The 18,413-nt window shown below is 36.9% G+C and overlaps 1 protein-coding gene across 1 annotated transcript in view; it reads left to right on the forward strand.

Annotated features, from left to right (window-relative positions):
- LOC126458427 (uncharacterized) overlaps positions 1-18,413 on the forward strand; it is a 255,352-nt gene that overhangs the window by 196,378 nt on the left and 40,561 nt on the right. The window contains exons 8-9 of the mRNA XM_050095509.1: positions 4,851-5,033; positions 16,198-16,335. Coding sequence (XP_049951466.1) covers positions 4,851-5,033; positions 16,198-16,335 — 321 coding nt within the window. The remainder of the gene's footprint in view (positions 1-4,850; positions 5,034-16,197; positions 16,336-18,413) is intronic.

Consider the following 18,413-nt stretch of genomic DNA (forward strand, 5'->3'; position numbering starts at 1 on the left):
TACTGTTGTTTGCATAACATTAATAGTGCAACTCTTTATGCACAGTCCAGTCACATCAATGTTTTCACTACCTATGTTCAGTGTAAACATTCATTAATCACTCACAGATGGCAGGTGGTAGCACTAACATTGGAGGATATATGAAGTGTATTTGGTGTATGTAGAAAACAATGCAGCTGTCATAAGGCAGAAATGGAGCAATTTACTGACATCCACAAAGGCATTATTATTAGCTTTTGGGGCAAGAATGGAAGCATTTCTGAAATGGCTAAGTATGTAAACTGTTTGCGTGCCATCAGTGGTTAAAGTGTACCATACATGGCAAAATGGCACTGTTCAAAACACGTGCCAAGGCATCTGTGGTGCAACATAGGCCCTAGGTGACTAAAGTGAAAAATGGCTGTGGAGATGTGTATGAGAGAAAAAATGTGAAATTGTTGAGCGACTGACCACCCAGATGAACCAGGGGGCTACCAACAGTGTCTCCTCAATGACTGCTCAGTGAACATTGCTGCATTTGGATCTCCACAGCTGGTCCTTGGTTCACGCACCCGTGCTGACTACTGTTTTCTGGCGATGAGTGTTGGATTTCACACACCAGTAGTGCAACTGGACATCCACTAAATGGTGACAGATGGCCTCTTTAGATGAATCATGTTTTATCATCCATCAGACAGGCAGCTGTTGTTATGTACAGAGTGAAACATCTAAAAGTAAACACCCTGCAACAATCGTCAGAAGGGTCCAGGTTGGAGGGAACACAAGTACCAGATGGTTACAACTAACACTCTCAGTACCAGGCCTATTTTATTTACCTGTCCATAGAAACCAGGCAATTTTACCAATATTTAAAAAATCTCTGCATCAGATCTGCTGATAGGATTGTGTGAAATTTAGTACCATTTTAATGCTGCACTTTTCTGATTTAGTACTATGTGAAAAAAACTTCATTGGAATGCACAGTTTTGAGTTACCATAATAGAAATCACTTACGGTAGGTGTGTTTTAAGAATTTAGGAAAGTCATACAAAGAAGAAAACTCAAACTTTGATTTATTTTTAACTAATTTTATGTTATTACATTATGTCTTACTATCTATCTACAATCATTGCACATAAATTTCACATAGAATCATATTGTTTTTTGGTGTGGAAAATTTTAAAACAAGATTCCAGACATATTGCAACACGACATTGTTCACACTGGTAGCATGTCTATTTGCAAGAAGCCTTGCAAATTCATTTGTTGCTTCAGGAACTGAACACAAGACACATTTCTTAGTAATTGGAGGTATATGCTACAAAAAGTATCTCTGTTAGCCATCCTACAATTCTTTCATTTCTTTGTATGGCTTCAAGTGTATTAGCCACAACAACCTGAGCTTGAAGCATTGTTATAAATTCTGTTTTGTGAGTTTCTCACTGTGCAGTGCATTGTGCAAACAAGATGCATTTGATGCCTCCATCAGCAGCAGATGGAAATACAATTTTCATCACCATTTCAGAGTTCTGGGGTGGAAAGGATTATACAGCAGGTGCTGGTCTCCAGTATCCACTCCAATTTTATTATTCAGATTGTACTCCACTACCTGATGTGGCTTGAACACTATAGTCACATTCTTCTTAGTGTGTGTACCCATTGTGCCCTAATGCCTTGTAGATAATTTTTACATATCTCTTTTATTCTTCCACTTCACTGCCAATTCATTATCTTTACACCTAAAAGACATATCACCCATTTTTAGCTTATTAGTTACTAAATCTTCAGGTATACCTATCCTAAACTTGTTCACAGTTCCAACAGCCCCAATGCCTTTCTCAGCCAGCTGTTGGAATAGCTCTGGACTGGAGTAAAATTGGTCTAAATACACATTATGCCTGTTCTTTTGCAAATAGCTGTCAGACAACAATCGCATTATAACTACCGTCAAAGAATATTCAACAATATGGTTATCAGCATAAACATCAAAATTTATAACAGCAACAGCAAACACCTTCAATCCATAATTACGTCACTTATTCTGCATGTAAACACAGAAGCTCACATGAACTTGAAATGGCATATCCCTTCATCAATTGTCAGTTTTTCTGAGGGATAATATACATGTATGTAACATTCCTTCCAATTACTATAATATGGTAAAACTTTGTAAAGTGGATGAAATCCATCTTTTCCTGGTATTTTCTGTTTAGAATTATCAACAAGATGCAAGAACGTCAGAATCTGAGTAAAATAAAAATGGCTCATAACTTGGGGACAGAAGTTACAACTAAGAACAGCATTAGTCCTCCAATTAGCCACAAGTTTTGGCTTTCATCAAATACACAAGAAATGCATTGTCTCGCCTGTAGTCATTGGCTTCCAGGAACTCAAAACTGAATGAGGCTTCAGTTTATTTCCCTTTCTTTTCTTCTATATTGTATGTGTGTCACATACATATTTGGCTGCATTGAAGTTCCTTTAAGTCATTGTCAGTAAGGAAGACTTCAATGCAATCCGTTACAGAACTTGAGTGATCAATTTTTACTAATATCTCCTAGGGTGTTGTGTTCAAAGGCAGTTGTTAAGCATCAAATTCAGTGTCCAGTCTCCATCTTTCAGATATGGCACAGCCATTGGGTTCAACTTCAACACCTTCAACCATCATTCTTGTTGCATCTGAAGACAAGCTGTCATTGACCTTGTTTATTAAAAAGAATATCACATTATATGAAACTACATGTCTACTTACAGAACAAACATAGTCAACAGAGATGTGTGTACTGTACAATTACAAGTAGTGATATACTGTTGGAAATCAGTGAATAAAAACCTTAAGACACACCACTGTATTCAAAATCATCTGAACCACTCTGTACATTATCTAGGATGTTGCTATTGTTGATCAAGTCCACAATTTTTGCGTCTGATACACCTTGACAATACATGATTACAAATGAAATATGGATATAAGGAGCACTGAGATTGGAGAAATAGGTTCTAACGTGAATTATGATGCTGTAAACAATAATGCCATGCCATCAATGGATGCATTTTGTTACTGAACATGTGTAAAATCTGTAACACTGACCAAACCCATTAAAGCAACATTGCATTGTTTTGTACTAAATTAAATGTAGCAGCTGTAAAATTTACAGGCCTTGTGATTTTTGCATGACTCCAGCCCTGTAAATCTTACAGGTTTGGCACTTTGTTAAATTGCAGCTACTCATGGAGGACAAGTGTGAGCTGTAATTGTCATATAGCAATGAAACTTGGTAGACTGTCGTGGTCTTCAGTCCAGAGACTGGTTTGATGCAGCTCTCCATGCTACTCTATCCTGTGCAAGGTTCATCATCTCCCAGCACCTACTGCAACCTACATCCTTCTGAATCTGTTTAGTGTATTCATCTCTTGGTCTCCCTCTGCGATCTGTACCCTCCACGCCGCCCTCCAATACTAAATTGGTGATCCCTTGATGCCTCAGAATATGCCCTACCAACTGATCCCTTCTTCTAGTCAAGTTGTGCCACAAATTTCTCTTCTCTCCAGTTCTATTCAATACCTCCTCATTAGTTATGTGATCTACCCATCAAATCTTCAGCATTCTTCTGTAGCACCACATTTCGGAAGCTTCTATTATCTTCTTGTCCAAACTATTTATCGTCCATGTTTCACTTCCATACATGGCTACACTCCTTATAAATACTTTCAGAAACGACTTCCTGATACTTAAATCACTTGGTAGATATTCTAATGTATTAATGCAGAACCAATTTATACTGGAAAAAAAATAGATCCAATTCTGTCCACCAGGTGGAAATCTGGCATTGTAAATGCAAGAAAGATGTATAGAAATGTCCCCACATGTAATGGATTAAGAGTTGGAGGTGGGCAGAAAGTGTCAGACAAGTGAGAGAGGTGTAATGTTGATTTTATTCTTAACTGCCACTTACACAGTTTGTTCGGTAAGAGCACCAGGGCTAGATGCTGTACAGCACCAGATTTGTACCTGGTGACCAAAATTGTAACTAATCTTTTCCAGCTTCAGTCAGTTCCACATTATTAACCCATTAGCATATCTATCAAGTTTCACTGCCATATGATAATTACAGCCCACCCTGTACCTCCATGAGTAGCTGCACTTTAATTATAACCAACCAGTATGTATCTGCTATTGGGACAACATCCACTTCTACATACAGTTTGTTTTTCCTCAGCATGAAGACACCTACCAACAGGTAAATGCAATGTGTCATACAGCTCACAGTGTACGTGCGTCATCCAAGTAGCACCATTATGAGTTTACTGTATCCCCCAGCTACCAAACTCCCTGGATTTAGACCCAATTGACAATCTGTGGCTCCACCTCAAACAGGCTGTTCATGCCATGGATCCTCAACGGAGAAACCTAGCACTGCTGGCTATGGCACTGGAGTCAGCATGGCTCTGCATCTCTATCGGTATCTTTCAGAACCTCACTGATGGTCTTCCTGCATGTCTCACACTGGTCCACACTGTGAAAGGTGGTAATGCGGGTTTCTGACAGTTGGTCAGATGGGTGGTATCAGTGTATTCAGTATAACAAAAATTTGTCCACAGTGATAAGATGTATTGCACCACACTTAAGATCACTAAGTTTAGCATTGTCTGAAACTGTTAAAGTTTAAATTCTTGATGTTATGTACATAAACAACTGAGAAATATAGTTGTTGAGAAGTGAAGATGAGGCATGGACTCTGTCGTTTCCTGTACCCCCTTGTGGTACTGTGAAGTGCTTGCTATAGGAAACATTTTAACATGAATCTGTGTAATTGTAATGACTGGGACAGTGTGTCAAGATTGTTAGTATTAACTTACTTTACTAACAGCGGCCTGCACAAGACAACCACTGGGTCCCACCTCATCAACTCCAGTTGCAATGAATCATTTGCTGCTGGGAAAGAGTGCACTGATGAGCATGAAGGGCCGACGGGTTGGGCCACCACCGGGGGCTGTTCCACCTCCTGTCAACCTGAAAGCTACACGATCTGGCACCAAACCACCTGTCAAAGGTATGTAATCAAAGTTCTTACAGTTTGGTCCAATGTCAGCACTCCACCAATGGTAACACAATTTATTTGAATCTTGTTTCACAGGAAATCTTACTGAATAAAAATTGTCTTCTGCTGTACATACACTTCGCTCTAGTCCTGTATTTATTATTACTCATTTGGCCTCTGGCAAAAATCTGCTATTTAGGCAGATAAAAGGTATGTGCTTTGTCACAAATCTTTTTATCAAATGATGGGAAATCCAAGAGGGACTAATGACAATATTATGAAATGGATAGATTGCTACTCTCAGTATAGAAAAGACTTTGACTTGCAGACAATGAAAAGACTGCTATGCATTTAAGCTTTCAACCAAAAAGGCTTTTTCTTAATTATAAAACAGGTATTCATTCACATAAACACAACACACACACAAATTATCACTGTCTCTGGCTGTTGAGGCAGGATGTAGACTCCAACTGTGCCTCCATGAGAGGAACAATGTGACTTGGATGGTGGGAGGTAAGGAGGAGCCAGGGTGGGGAGGGGAGTGATAGCAGGTGGGAACATGCAGGGATGTTATGGGGACAGGTCAGCTAGGTGTGGTCAGGAGGTTTTAAGAGGATGGGTGGTGGAGGGGGGAGGGAGGGAGGAGAGCTATCCTACCCACTATCCTCCTCCCTCTCCTCGCAGTGGTATTCTGCTGCCAACTAAACCTACACAATATCCTTATCAGTACCTACTCCTCTCCTCCTCCCAACCTCTTATCTCATGGCTCACATCCCCACAATAGACCTAGATGCAAGACCTGTCCCATACATCTTCCCAACACCACCTACTTCAATCTGATCATAGCCAGGGCTACAAGTGAAAGCCGTAGGGTGATATACAAAGTAAGCTGCAACTGCTGTTCTACTACATGAGCTGACAATCAACAAGCTATCTTCACATGAATGGCCACTGACAAACTGTGGCCAAGAGACAGCTGGACTATCCAGTTGATGAACATGCTGTCTGACACAGCATGCTTCACTTCGGTGACTGCTTCACAGCCTGTAGGCTGGATGCTTCCTACCAATGCCTGCTTTTCTGAACTGTGCAGGTGGGAACTCTCCCTGCAGTGTATCCTATGCTCCCACAAGCCCCCTGGCCTCAACCTTTGCTAGTTCCTGTCATCCACCTATTTACACCCTTCCCTACTTTCACTCCAGCACTTCACATCCTTCTATTCTGCCTGTGCACCCATCAGTTTTTTCCCTTCTCTACTTCTCTTCTTTGCCACTCCCCTGGCTCTCTCCTCCCTAAAACTTTTGTACTGCACCTAACAACCCCATCCTGTCCCAACCATGTCCGTGTGTGCTCCTACAAACAGCACTATGTCTTCCCCCACTTCTACCCTTCTATGCCTCCACAACCCAGCCTCCTCTGTTCCCCCACATTTACAGAACACTGAAGCATTATAGGTATGTTCAATAATCGATGCACTCACGGAGTATGCTGAAAAAAATGGTAGTTACACTTTCTGCCACCAGGTGAAAATATGGCACTGTAAGCAATCGTAATGTGAAATGTTTCCTGTTTTGATGTCAATACGCTGTTTGTCGCATGGTGATGCATGTTGATTTTTTGTTGGAAGTGACTTTTGATGTCAAGAGATAAGAAGATTGAAATTTACTGTACAAAACATCATAGCTATTGAGAAGAAATTAGTTTTATCAGAACACTAGCAATTAGTGTTGCCAACTTTGTATAGAGAAATTAAGAGATCGAGGAGGAAGCCTACAAAATAAACTATTCAAATAGTGTTTCCTACAAAAACATATATTTAAAATGTGGATACATGTTTTATTTTACATTGTTGCTTATATTTATTTACAGACTTTCCTTCTTTTTGCAAAGATTTATTTAATTTTACATATGTAAAGAATTCTCTACAATTAAAATTAAAATTCACTGCTACTTGCAGTTCTGCTTTTATAAGCTCAGTGGTGCATTTATTGTGCACCTCTGTCCATTTGTGATTCATTAGGGAAAAAAATCTTTTTGCCTCAGAGTTTGAAACAGAAATGCTTAATACAAACCCAACCACTTTCAGCAAATTGCAAACCTGAACATTTTTGGCTCTCTAGGTACAAAAAACTTTAACCCACCTTCTGTTTGCATTGCCTTCCATAGATACACTTTGCTTTGAGATATTCTTTACATTACAAAATTCCTCATACAAACAATCTTCATCCACATCATCTATCTGCACTGACTCCATTATTCCTTGAAGATGCTTAAATTTTAGCTCAGAATTTAGACGAGGAGGTATCCAAGACTCAATTGATTTGGCAGTTGACCTACAAATTTGAAATTCTTGACCAAATATGTTTTCAGTGACACATAAAATTCCATAAGATTATCTTCAATGCATTTCCTGGTTATGGAAGAAGCTAACTTATTTAAAACTTTATATGTGCCACGACCAAAATATTTGTCACTCATTGTTCAATTTTACTGACCAAAGTCTTGACTTCCTCAAAAGTTTCCGTTATAGTAACATCAGAGCATTCTGAAAACTTAGAACAATCTAAAATGACTGCACCAACATGGGAAAAAAGTTAAATAAATCTCCAAAGTTAACTCTTTTTCAATGTCTTCAGAGCTTTGGGACAATCATCAGAATTTTTCATATAACTTTTAATGGGTTCCCAATTTGTAATGATTCTATCAACTGCTTGTGTGAAAGAAATCCATCTAGAAGGTACATGTTGGAGAATTTCATTCCATTCTACAGCTACAAATTCAAGAAAGGGTTTTAGAACTTCCCTTTGCTTTGCAGAAAGGGAGATGTGACCATATAATATTTTAGGACCAAATTTTTGAGATCAACATCTAGGGTATCACAGGCATGTTTCATAGCATTGTGCAAAATATGATTTGAACAGTTTGCCTAGAATATTTGTTTATTATCATCATTTAACAGTTTTAATACTGAATTGTGCTTTCCAAAATCAACATTGGGATTATCAGCACAGAAAGCACTACAGTTGTTTATATTGAGTTTGTGGGAATGTTGTAACAAATTGTGAATAGACATTTCTATTTCACTGCTCTCTTCTATAAAATCCAGAAGTTTATTTTGAATTCCAATTTCGGGATCACAATGTCCCAAAGCAATTGGAAATGTCTTCCTATTTCTATGGTTTGAAGCATCAGTTGCTATAGAGAAAAATTTACTCGAGTTACTGGGATCATTTAAAATTTAATAAAATCTGAAACACTTTTTGGAGCTATAACTTCTTTCGCTGTTGCTTTAGCTTTAGTGCAACCACAATACTTTTTTAAAAAAAAATCTAGAATCACCGAATACATCCTTCACAATTTTAACATTGCAGTCCGAGCTATTACAACTGAGATTATGTTTCACTGTGTGATACTCAAATGTCAGTTCTGCTGCAACAGCTCTGTGTAATCCACTTGTGGTGGTGCTACCACTAGCAGAAAAGAAACTGGGAATCTCTGAAGACTCCTTCATGTCTTTCTCCTTGTTTGTATGGCCTAATGATATTAAAGATAATTCTAACTACATTAAATTCATACATATGTAATTTTAAATTGCACCAAACAAAGTAATACAATTCCACTACAAAATTGCTTGTAGCTTACCTGTAGTTTTTGCATGTTGGGAACAGTTATTATTGCCTCTATGTGCTACACTAAATTCCTGTTTGCAGATACAGAGAAGGCTTTGAAACAATTAGCGTTCACAGGATGAATCTAGGAATATGTTTCTTCCCAACATGAATGGTAAACACACATTTTTAGTTCTCCTCCTTATGGGTGATTTCACTCTATCTTCATGACAACTCATCTTAAATCAAGAAATCACAAACTCCAAATCTAACCACATCAATGTCACGTCCTCTGTTAATGTGTTTTCAGCTTTCACAAAAGCAGCTATGTGCACAACTGAAGTAACCAGTTAAATACTTGGTGCATTGGTGGCATTGAAATTGATATCACTATTAGTACTGATGGATCAAATAAGGAAAAAAGCTTTCGAAAAGTACGTATCGGTTTTCAGAATAAATGCAAAATTAGAAGTAGATATAAGTAGGAAAGTTGATGACAATGCAGACAACAATGCAGTCAACACCGACTAATAGTACACTGCATAGTTGGCAACAGACAGCCACCGATCAGAAGCTAAGGAGCCCATGTGTCAAGTTATAGTTTTGCATACATGTACAGCCTGACAAGCATTTATTACATGTGCAGTTCTGCCAGTGCTGGCCACATGGGCACCTCTCCCACGCAGTGTGAGTCCCCTCGGCTATGGCCATGTGAGCATTTCTTTCACACACATTTGTACGGCAAGTCATGCCGCCAATATAGATAACTATTTGCTTTGGTACTGCTTCGGTGCAAGCTGCAGTAACCTTTACTGTGCACAGTTAGTACCAACTATGAGTGTGTCAGGTGAAATAGATCGTTTGAACTGCTATTGCAAAGGATACGAAAATACAGGATAAATTCGAAATAATGCGGGGCACAGGATCTGACAAAAAAAGATTCAAAATACGGGATTTCTGGGGAATACGGGATGGTTGGTGGCCCTAGCAGCAATAGCATTGCATCATTGTGGAAACATCACCAATAGAAACAGCTGTGAAAAGACCACATATTGATAAATGGGCTAAAGAATATGATCAAGAAATTTGAAGAAACTGGTGAATTTGGTGGTGTGGCAAGGAGAGTGACACACACTATTTTAATTGCAGTAGTTGATGAAGTTGCTGTAGCTAAAGCCGACCTTGCAGCAAATGCCTCAGATTCTACAGCCACTGCTCGAGCTGTGTCACAGGAATTCTCTCTTCCCTAGTCAACAGTTCAAAAGATTTTGCTGTGCGTTTTACACTGGTATCCCTACAGGATCCAGAATGTGCACCGGGTGAAGCCCCAACACAGCCTGCAAAGCTGTGCCTTTGCCCTTTGTGTTTTGGCACACATGGAAATGGATGACACATGGCTGGGGAATATTCATGGGATGGACAAGACAGATTTTACTGTATATGGTGCCATGAATGCACAGAACTGTCACATACGGGGTCACACGCAACCACATGTTGTGCAGAAACATCCACTGCACTCGTCTTATGTTACTGTGTTGTGTGATCTCACAACCTCCTTCATTCTTAGTCTGGCTTATAAATGTGCCAAATATTGCATAATTTCAAATGTTTTTTTTAAAAAAAGATAATTTTAACTGTACATTCAGAGCTAGTACATATTGATTGTAATGAAGAAAATAAGGTAAATTCTTTTTATAGATTTTAGCTTGAAATATAACACATCATGTACAAAACCTCATATGAAATTTTTTTAGAAAAGTAGCTGAGACCTGTTCAAAATTCAAAAATTAGTTCTGTAATTGACTACTTCTGTTGAAGAAAAGTAATGCTAGAGGAGGGTGTCCCTTTACAATATCCACCTCAAAAAATTTGGAAACAATGTGTTTACAATATTTTGTGACCTACTATAAGGTTTGCCAAACGGTGTACAAAATGATGCCAAAATATATAATACAGATGTGTAGAAGTATCTGATACATGACATATTACAGAAAACATAAGAAGAGTACCTACAATAGAAGTCATATTTTATACACATATCAGGACATAGCATTCAGATTTTCAGCTCTGTGGAACGTTCTGTCACAAGACAAATGATACAAAGTCAAAACTATAACATTGCAACACTTAAACTATAGAAATAAGTGCAGAGACAAAGTAAATTACTAGGATTACAAATTGCAAGTTTACATCTATAAAAAGAATATATCCAGTCATCAGTAGGAATGTAACACAAAATCAGTCAGCCACATAAAACAAAGTATGCCATGATATGTTGAGTCATGAAAGGACAAAATAATGAAAAAATATTATTGCCTAAGCTTATGGTGTGGGGCTGACCCATGAATCCAAACCACACTGGGTACACACCAGCAAAAATGTTTTGACACAACAAAATGAATAAAGCTCACACTCATATATCAATAAGTTCAATCGTATATAAAGAGTAATTACAGGAAGAATCTAGCCTCAATCAATAGTTGCATGCTCTCCTTGAGTACACACACATAGTCGCGATGATCAGGGGTACCCAAAACAGAGTTAAGCGTGAGTTTGCCCACAATTAAAGTTCCAGTGAGATACAATATTGCAGTACTCAGGATAAATACAGCTAATCAGAGTCATAAATAGCTTTGAATGATGACATAATCGAATAGCTTCAGAACCAAAATCAGTGTGTGAAATCAGAAAAGTACATTTTTTTTATTTTTTTTTACGCTGTCTATACTCGTAAACGTCTTCCACACTATTTGGTAATTGTTCATACAAACTAACCTACTACATAGATGCCTAGAATGTTCATTTACAATTGATTAAAAAAGATATATACTGATTTAAAACTACTTAATGTGTTAGGAGGTTAATCCCCTACTTGAAAAAACATACATTTATGTGGAATAACACTGCCCAGGCCAGTGACGATTTTTCTAAACAAATAGTTCATGAATTCTTCATATAAGGTAATTTCTTGGATACCAATTTACAAAACTCAGTCACAACACTGATCTAGCTGACAAATGCTTGAGTACATTTCCAGCACGTATGGTCACTTGTAACTCGACTGGATCAGCAAGGGTACAGCCATACAGCAGTGTGGGAGTGGAGTCACCCACATCTTTCAGTTTCCTCCCTAGATTTCTCATCACACACTCCAGTGGATAGGTTACTTCCTGTCTATCACTCACATCAAATCCTGAAACACTGTTTTGTGTACTAAGTATGCTGTTCAGTATCGCCCTCACATTACACAGCATATGCTCTGCCTATTTATATTGCAAAAACAAGTATACAGGCTTTACGTCAAATGGATTAAAAATGTTCATGTATGAAACTTTAATAAACAGACCTAAATGCAATGAAAAAAAAATGATCTAGTAAGGTGATACACACAGATATACTAAGATACTATTCCAAATCTGTACAGTACAAGATATGAAAATTTATTACTAGATATTTAATTGCACTGTTCCATTTCAAAATTGTGAAAGGATCTACTCATTTAGTATCATAACATATATGTATCACTTTAAAGTCAGTACCCACCATTAGACTGTTTTTTATTTGCAGTGTTACATTTTACATGATCATGATTTCAGTTTTACAATGCCATTATCAAGTGTTTTAATGTTATACAGTGCCAAGATGGCATATTGTCGTATTTAAAATACACTATTAGACACATTGTCCAAGGGTCAATATTTCTGGTAAAAGCCTACTGCTTTGTTTTATCACTGAGTATACCATCTTGACTGTCTTTACGCATACAATGTACATTTCCACAAGATTCTTACTATATTTGACCTTGTCTCTAAGCTATTCAGATATACTACAAATCAGGCTACCTCTATCAATCAAACAGTTACCTTCCCAATGATCAATCTTAATTTTAATGTAAGGACACCCAAAATCTGAATCATCTCTGTTGTCAGACACTTCATGCAAAATATCACTTTCAATTTCATCAAATGCTACATCCACACTGTCTTCACAGGGTTTTATCAACTTTAGTGATATCATAACATTACTTTGGTTACTCAAGTTGTCAGGTAAGGATTGAGCACAATGAATGGAGTCCATAGCACAACTAACTTCATTTGTTACAGAAGGAACAAAAAACACATTGCTGTCAAAATTACACTTCTTGCTTAGGTCTTCTTTCACTTCATTCACCATTTTGGATACAAATTCTGACTAACCACAGCTAACTTATTTCAGAATGCACATTTATATATGTTATCATCAATCTGGTCCCAAACAAACTTCAAAAAGTTTTCACTTTTATTCTAGGCTCACAGAAAACTCACCTACTGTTTGGACCATTACTCTGCATGCCATTAATGAAAAACTGTTTTGACTGGACTGGTATTGCATGACTCTCACTTACAACTTCACATACATGACTTATGTTACCTGTATTGTCAACATCAGTTACAAATAACTCTGAAACTTCATTATTTCTAAACTCCTCAAATACCTGATACTCATCATCATCATCATCATCATCATATTCCTCCAATGGTACTTCATCAACATCATTATTAACAATACAATTCTCATCTCCATAAAAGTTGCTTATCTCACCTACATTCATTTGCAATAAGCCACCAGTCTCACACTTAACAATATCAGTTATTTCATAGCTCTCATTCACATCTACATCAAAAATACCATCTAGTTCAGATCCAATACAGTCATCACCGGATTTACATACATCAGTAACCCTGTTTCCGACTAGGAGAAGAAATCATTAGTACATACTACATCAAAATTCTCACTACTCTCACATTCTGGTTTGTGATTAGCACCTACTTCACCATAATTAAAAATAGTATCCCAAACCTTTTGATAAAATCACAAATGAGAAATCTGATATTCCTTCTGTTCAATTCCAGCCAGGTACATGTGCCATATCATTAACACTGTTATTATTGTCTAATTGCAAGTGTAACTTGCCCCAAAACTGTGGACCTTCATTCCTGAGTATTTTTCTTCTATTAAAATGCCAGTAGTTATCCCCATTATTTCTATCCTGCTGATGTTCAGAATTTCTCTCTCTATTGACACTTTGATCCTGATAGAAGTTACCATTATCTCTGTATCTGTAATTACTCCCATTGTGATTTTTGTCATTATGATTATTATGGTACATACTTATTTCACTGCCTATCCAGCCTGTCAACATATCGTAAAAATTATTCAAGACCATCATCAGGTCCGGTTACCTGATCCCACTGCAATCTTTTTCGTAATCTCCTTTTAAGTGCATTAGAAAAGGTCATTTTGTCAAATAATTTGTCAAGGTGTGTTAATTTTTTAAGTTAGTTCTTACAAAACTCTTTCAAAGTACTGTCCCTATTCCTATAATCAGAACCATTCAAAAATTCACTTTTAATTCTCCCGTGTTCAGCTTCTGACCAAAATTTATTTTAAAAACTTTTCTCAAAACTTTGATATGTTTCCCACTAACTTAAATTTAAATTTACCCATGATAGAGCATTGTCTTCAAGACATCTTCCAACAAATTTAATTTTTGGATTGTCATTCATGCCTGACACAAAACTATCTGTTCAGTGGTGCAGAAAATCCACTGTATGTAAATAGACTGATTGAAAACTTTTGATAGGAGTGTTGGACCACGCAATACCATTGTTTGCACATAGACTTTGGTTCACATATGTTTCCTGAACTGCTGAAATTCTTTGATCTAAAACAGTTACATTAGTTTGCATATTGTTTTCAGCATTTAAAATTTTTTGGTTTAAACTGACGATGTTTTGTTCCATTTTTCTACTATGGCCTTGTGTTCAACTCTGACATCACCAATATTCCTCGATAGTCTTGCAGGCTCAACTATCAACTCATTTTCCAAAACAATACATTTATTTTCTAAAACATCAAATTTTTCATTGATACTTTTTAACCCCTCTGACAACTCATTTTTTAACTCTGAAACTTGGTTACTAAGTTGACCAATCTGATCTTGTACTTTGTCTATTTCACTATTGTTTTCAGTTCTTATTTCAGTTAACTGGTCATTAACTGCACTAATTTGCACTAGTTATTCCAAAGTTAATTGCAAAATATCAGTTTTGACTGTTTCTTTACTGACTACAATTTCACTCAAATGAGACATGTCCTGGATTTCGCTTCTACTTCACTCCTACCCTCATCCCTATTCATTTTGTTTACAAATAGTTTGCACTTATCTTCCTTTTTTGATGTCACTGATTGTCATTGTAAAGTCCCTTCTTCATTCGATCTGGTACTTCATTATTGGTAGTACATCAGCACTGTTGATATGATTTACTTTGTTGGGCAGCCCTCAGTCTTCTTTCTTCATGTGATCGGAAATCCATTCTTACATAAACGACAAATGACACAAATCACCCTTCCTTCTGCAACAGATCCTGGATGACGCCACCACTTGTAATCTCCCCCTCCCACAATTTGTTGATCTCACTACTATTGTCAATGGTGAAGTCTCTGTGAGATTTGCAATAAACGTTTTACTAATCTTCTTTTCTCGTAGTTGGCTCCAGTTCTTCATGTCTAGGGGTTTGATTCTCGAAGCTGAAATTTTCATTTTTTGGGTTCTCGTGGTTCTAATTGACATAATTAACTTCAAAGAATGCCTACCTGCAAATCCTTTGTTTTCATGGTAATTTATTGCCTCACATTTTATGATATCATGCTGTCTTTTGAATTTTCACATTAATAAAGCCAAAATTACATTGTTCTTTCAAAAAAATGTCTGATCAAATCAGAGGCATTCCCACTACTACTTCACTCTGCGGTAATAACAGGATTCCAAAGATCTTACAATCTTTCTTGACAAATGAATTTCTAGTAGTTTATATTAGTAGTTTATATTATTATTTTATAAATGTATCCAGAAATAAACATAATAAACAGTATCATATTGCATAATTAATAATAGAAATTTTAAATTAGCCAAATATTTTACAATTTCAAATGTCTCTAAAAAAAGGATAATATTAACTGTACATTCAGAGCTAGTATATATCAATTGTAACAAAGAGAATAAAGTGATTTCTTTTTATAGATTTTAGCTCGAAATATAACACATCACATACAAAACCTCATATGAATTTTTTTAGAAAAGCAGCTGAGACCTGTTCAAAATTCAAAAATTAGTTGTTTAATTGACTACTTCTGTTGAGGAAAAATTAGGCTAGAGAAGGGTGTCCTCTACATTTTCCAGTCCTCTTGTCAGCTCTGGGAGGTATAAATGGTAACCAAAAGACACAATTCGAAGAGTTATAGCCTACCTTAAATTGAAAAAGCAGTTTTTGTGGCCTCTTTAGAGGCAAGTCAACTTCTTCATTATGAATACTACTAGAATGAGAATTAATCCACAGCAATTCTGTCGTCTAATTTCAGATTTCAGACTAAATGCATTTCCAAATTATAGCTGATGTCTACTCACTTGTCTTAGAATTACACTTTTATGCTTTGTAACATCAAAAACAAGCCCTTCATTTTAGAATAGCATATGTTATGAGAACTTTTGTCATGGATTTTTTCAATGGCATTGCTTTATATTACAGAGAAGCCAACAAAACCGTCCAGTGATCTCCTGTCACCTCAGTCACAACTTGCAAAGGATGAAGGGGAAACACTGCACTGGAAAGATGCTGCAAGCTACAAGAAACCAAAAGCTGTTAATATTACATCCAGTTCTATGGGTAAGCAGTTTGAATTGCTTTGTGACGCTTGTCTTTACCATCGGTTTGTGCATTGGCAATGCTTTCATTATGTATCAGTATGGCAATGCTGATGAGACTGCTATCCTCAATGAAAGTGATGAAGAGTTACATGAACTTTTGGGTGGACTGAACAGTCCAATGAATGCAGAATATGAACTGTGAGTCAGCTGAAGAGAGACAAAAGTTATAAAAAGTAGTAGAAACAATAATAGCGATGAACTTTTAACATAAAAACTGGTGACCACAAAGCAGATGAAGTTAAGAAATTCTCCTGCTTTTGAAACAAAGTAACACATAACAGACAAAGCATGGAGGACAAAGAAAGCAGTCTAGCATGGGCAAAGAGGGCTGTTAATAAAATATCGATACATTGATATTTTCCAAAACATATCAATATATATTGACAGTATTTTTTCCCCCAATAAATCAATATCAAAAAATAAATATTGAGTGCCAATATTTGTATTTTATATTATATTTTTTCACAGATTTTAGTAAATATTTGTAGTTATTCATTTGCAATTGTAGTAGAACATAACTTTACATTCACTGTGTGAAGAAGTCTTAATACTTTTTGAACTTCCATTACATCCAGTCTTTCTCTTTGACTGTGTGAAGCAATTACATGTGGCACAAAAGAAGAAGTCCGATTGCACGGGGGATGATGGTGTGAAAGGAATAACAAGATTTTCAGTGTAAAGAAATAGCGCACCAGTTGTGTTAAAAAACAATTTCAGTGCAACTAGTGTGCTAATTCTTCTCATCAGCATTCTTCAAAAACAGTTGCTGAAGGTGATGAACTAAAATCTAAATGACAAGGTTGGTCTTTACAGTGGATGGAGATGTGTGAGGGCAAATGCTGCTGTAATTGGTACTTGACACTACCAACAGAAACTTCAGTGTGTAGCTCCATCATGCAGTTTTGACACTACAACTGCTAGTTCACTGGCGTTGGCAAAAATGGAAAAAAAACAGGGAAGTTGACATGTGTTCCAGACAAATCCAATTTGTAATAAAACCAAATGACAAACCCATTGGACATCTTTTATTGTGCCACTTAGATGCAGCTATCGCTGTTAGCAAAGTAGTTATCACCAAGTGTGAATGTACATACACAGCTCTAAGACATGCAGAATATTTACAATGTGCAGCCAATATTTTTATAGGCAGGCACGTTGATATTTTTTTCGATCAATATATCGATACTTTATCCCAATATACCAAGAGCCAATAGTGTTGTTGTTGTTGTCGTCGTTGTTGGCCTTCAGTCAAGAGACTGGCTTATGCAGCTCTCCATGCTACTCTATCCTATGCAAGCTTCATCATCTCCAAATAAGTACTGCAACCTACATCCTTCTGAAACTGCTTAGTGTATATATCTTGTGGTCTCCCTCTTCAATTTTTGCCCTACACACTCATGTCCAGTACTAAATTGGTGATCCCTCGATGCCTCAGAACGTGTCCTACCAACTGATCCCTTCTTCTAGTCAAGTTGTGCCACAAATTCCTCTTCTCCCTAATTCTGTTCAATGCCTCCTCATTAGTTAAGTGATCTACCCATCTAATCTTCAGCATTCTTCTGTAGCATCAAATTTTGAAAGCTCCTACTCACTTCTTGTGTACACTATTTATCACCCATGTTTCACTTCCATACATGACTAAACTCCACACAAATATTTTCAGAAAAGACTTCCTGGCACTTAAATCTATACTCGATGTTAACAAATTTCTCTTCTTCAGAAACACTTTTCTTGCCATAGCCAGTCTACATTTTGTATCCTCTCTACTTCGACCATCATTAGTTATTTTGTCCCCAAAAACCAAAACTCATTTACTATTTTAAGTGCCTCATTTCCTAATCTAATTCCCTCAGCATCACCTGATTTAATTCAACTACATTCCATTATCCTTGTTTTGCTTTTGTGGATATTCATCTTACATCCTCTTTTCAAGACACTGTCCATTCCGTTCAGCTGCTCTTCCAGGTCCTTTGCTGTCTCTGACAGAATTACAATGTCATCGGCAAACCTCAAAGTTATTACTTCTTCTCCATGGAT

This window comes from Schistocerca serialis, chromosome 1 (genome assembly GCF_023864345.2).
Source record: "Schistocerca serialis cubense isolate TAMUIC-IGC-003099 chromosome 1, iqSchSeri2.2, whole genome shotgun sequence".
Lineage (NCBI taxonomy): Eukaryota > Metazoa > Arthropoda > Insecta > Orthoptera > Acrididae > Schistocerca > Schistocerca serialis.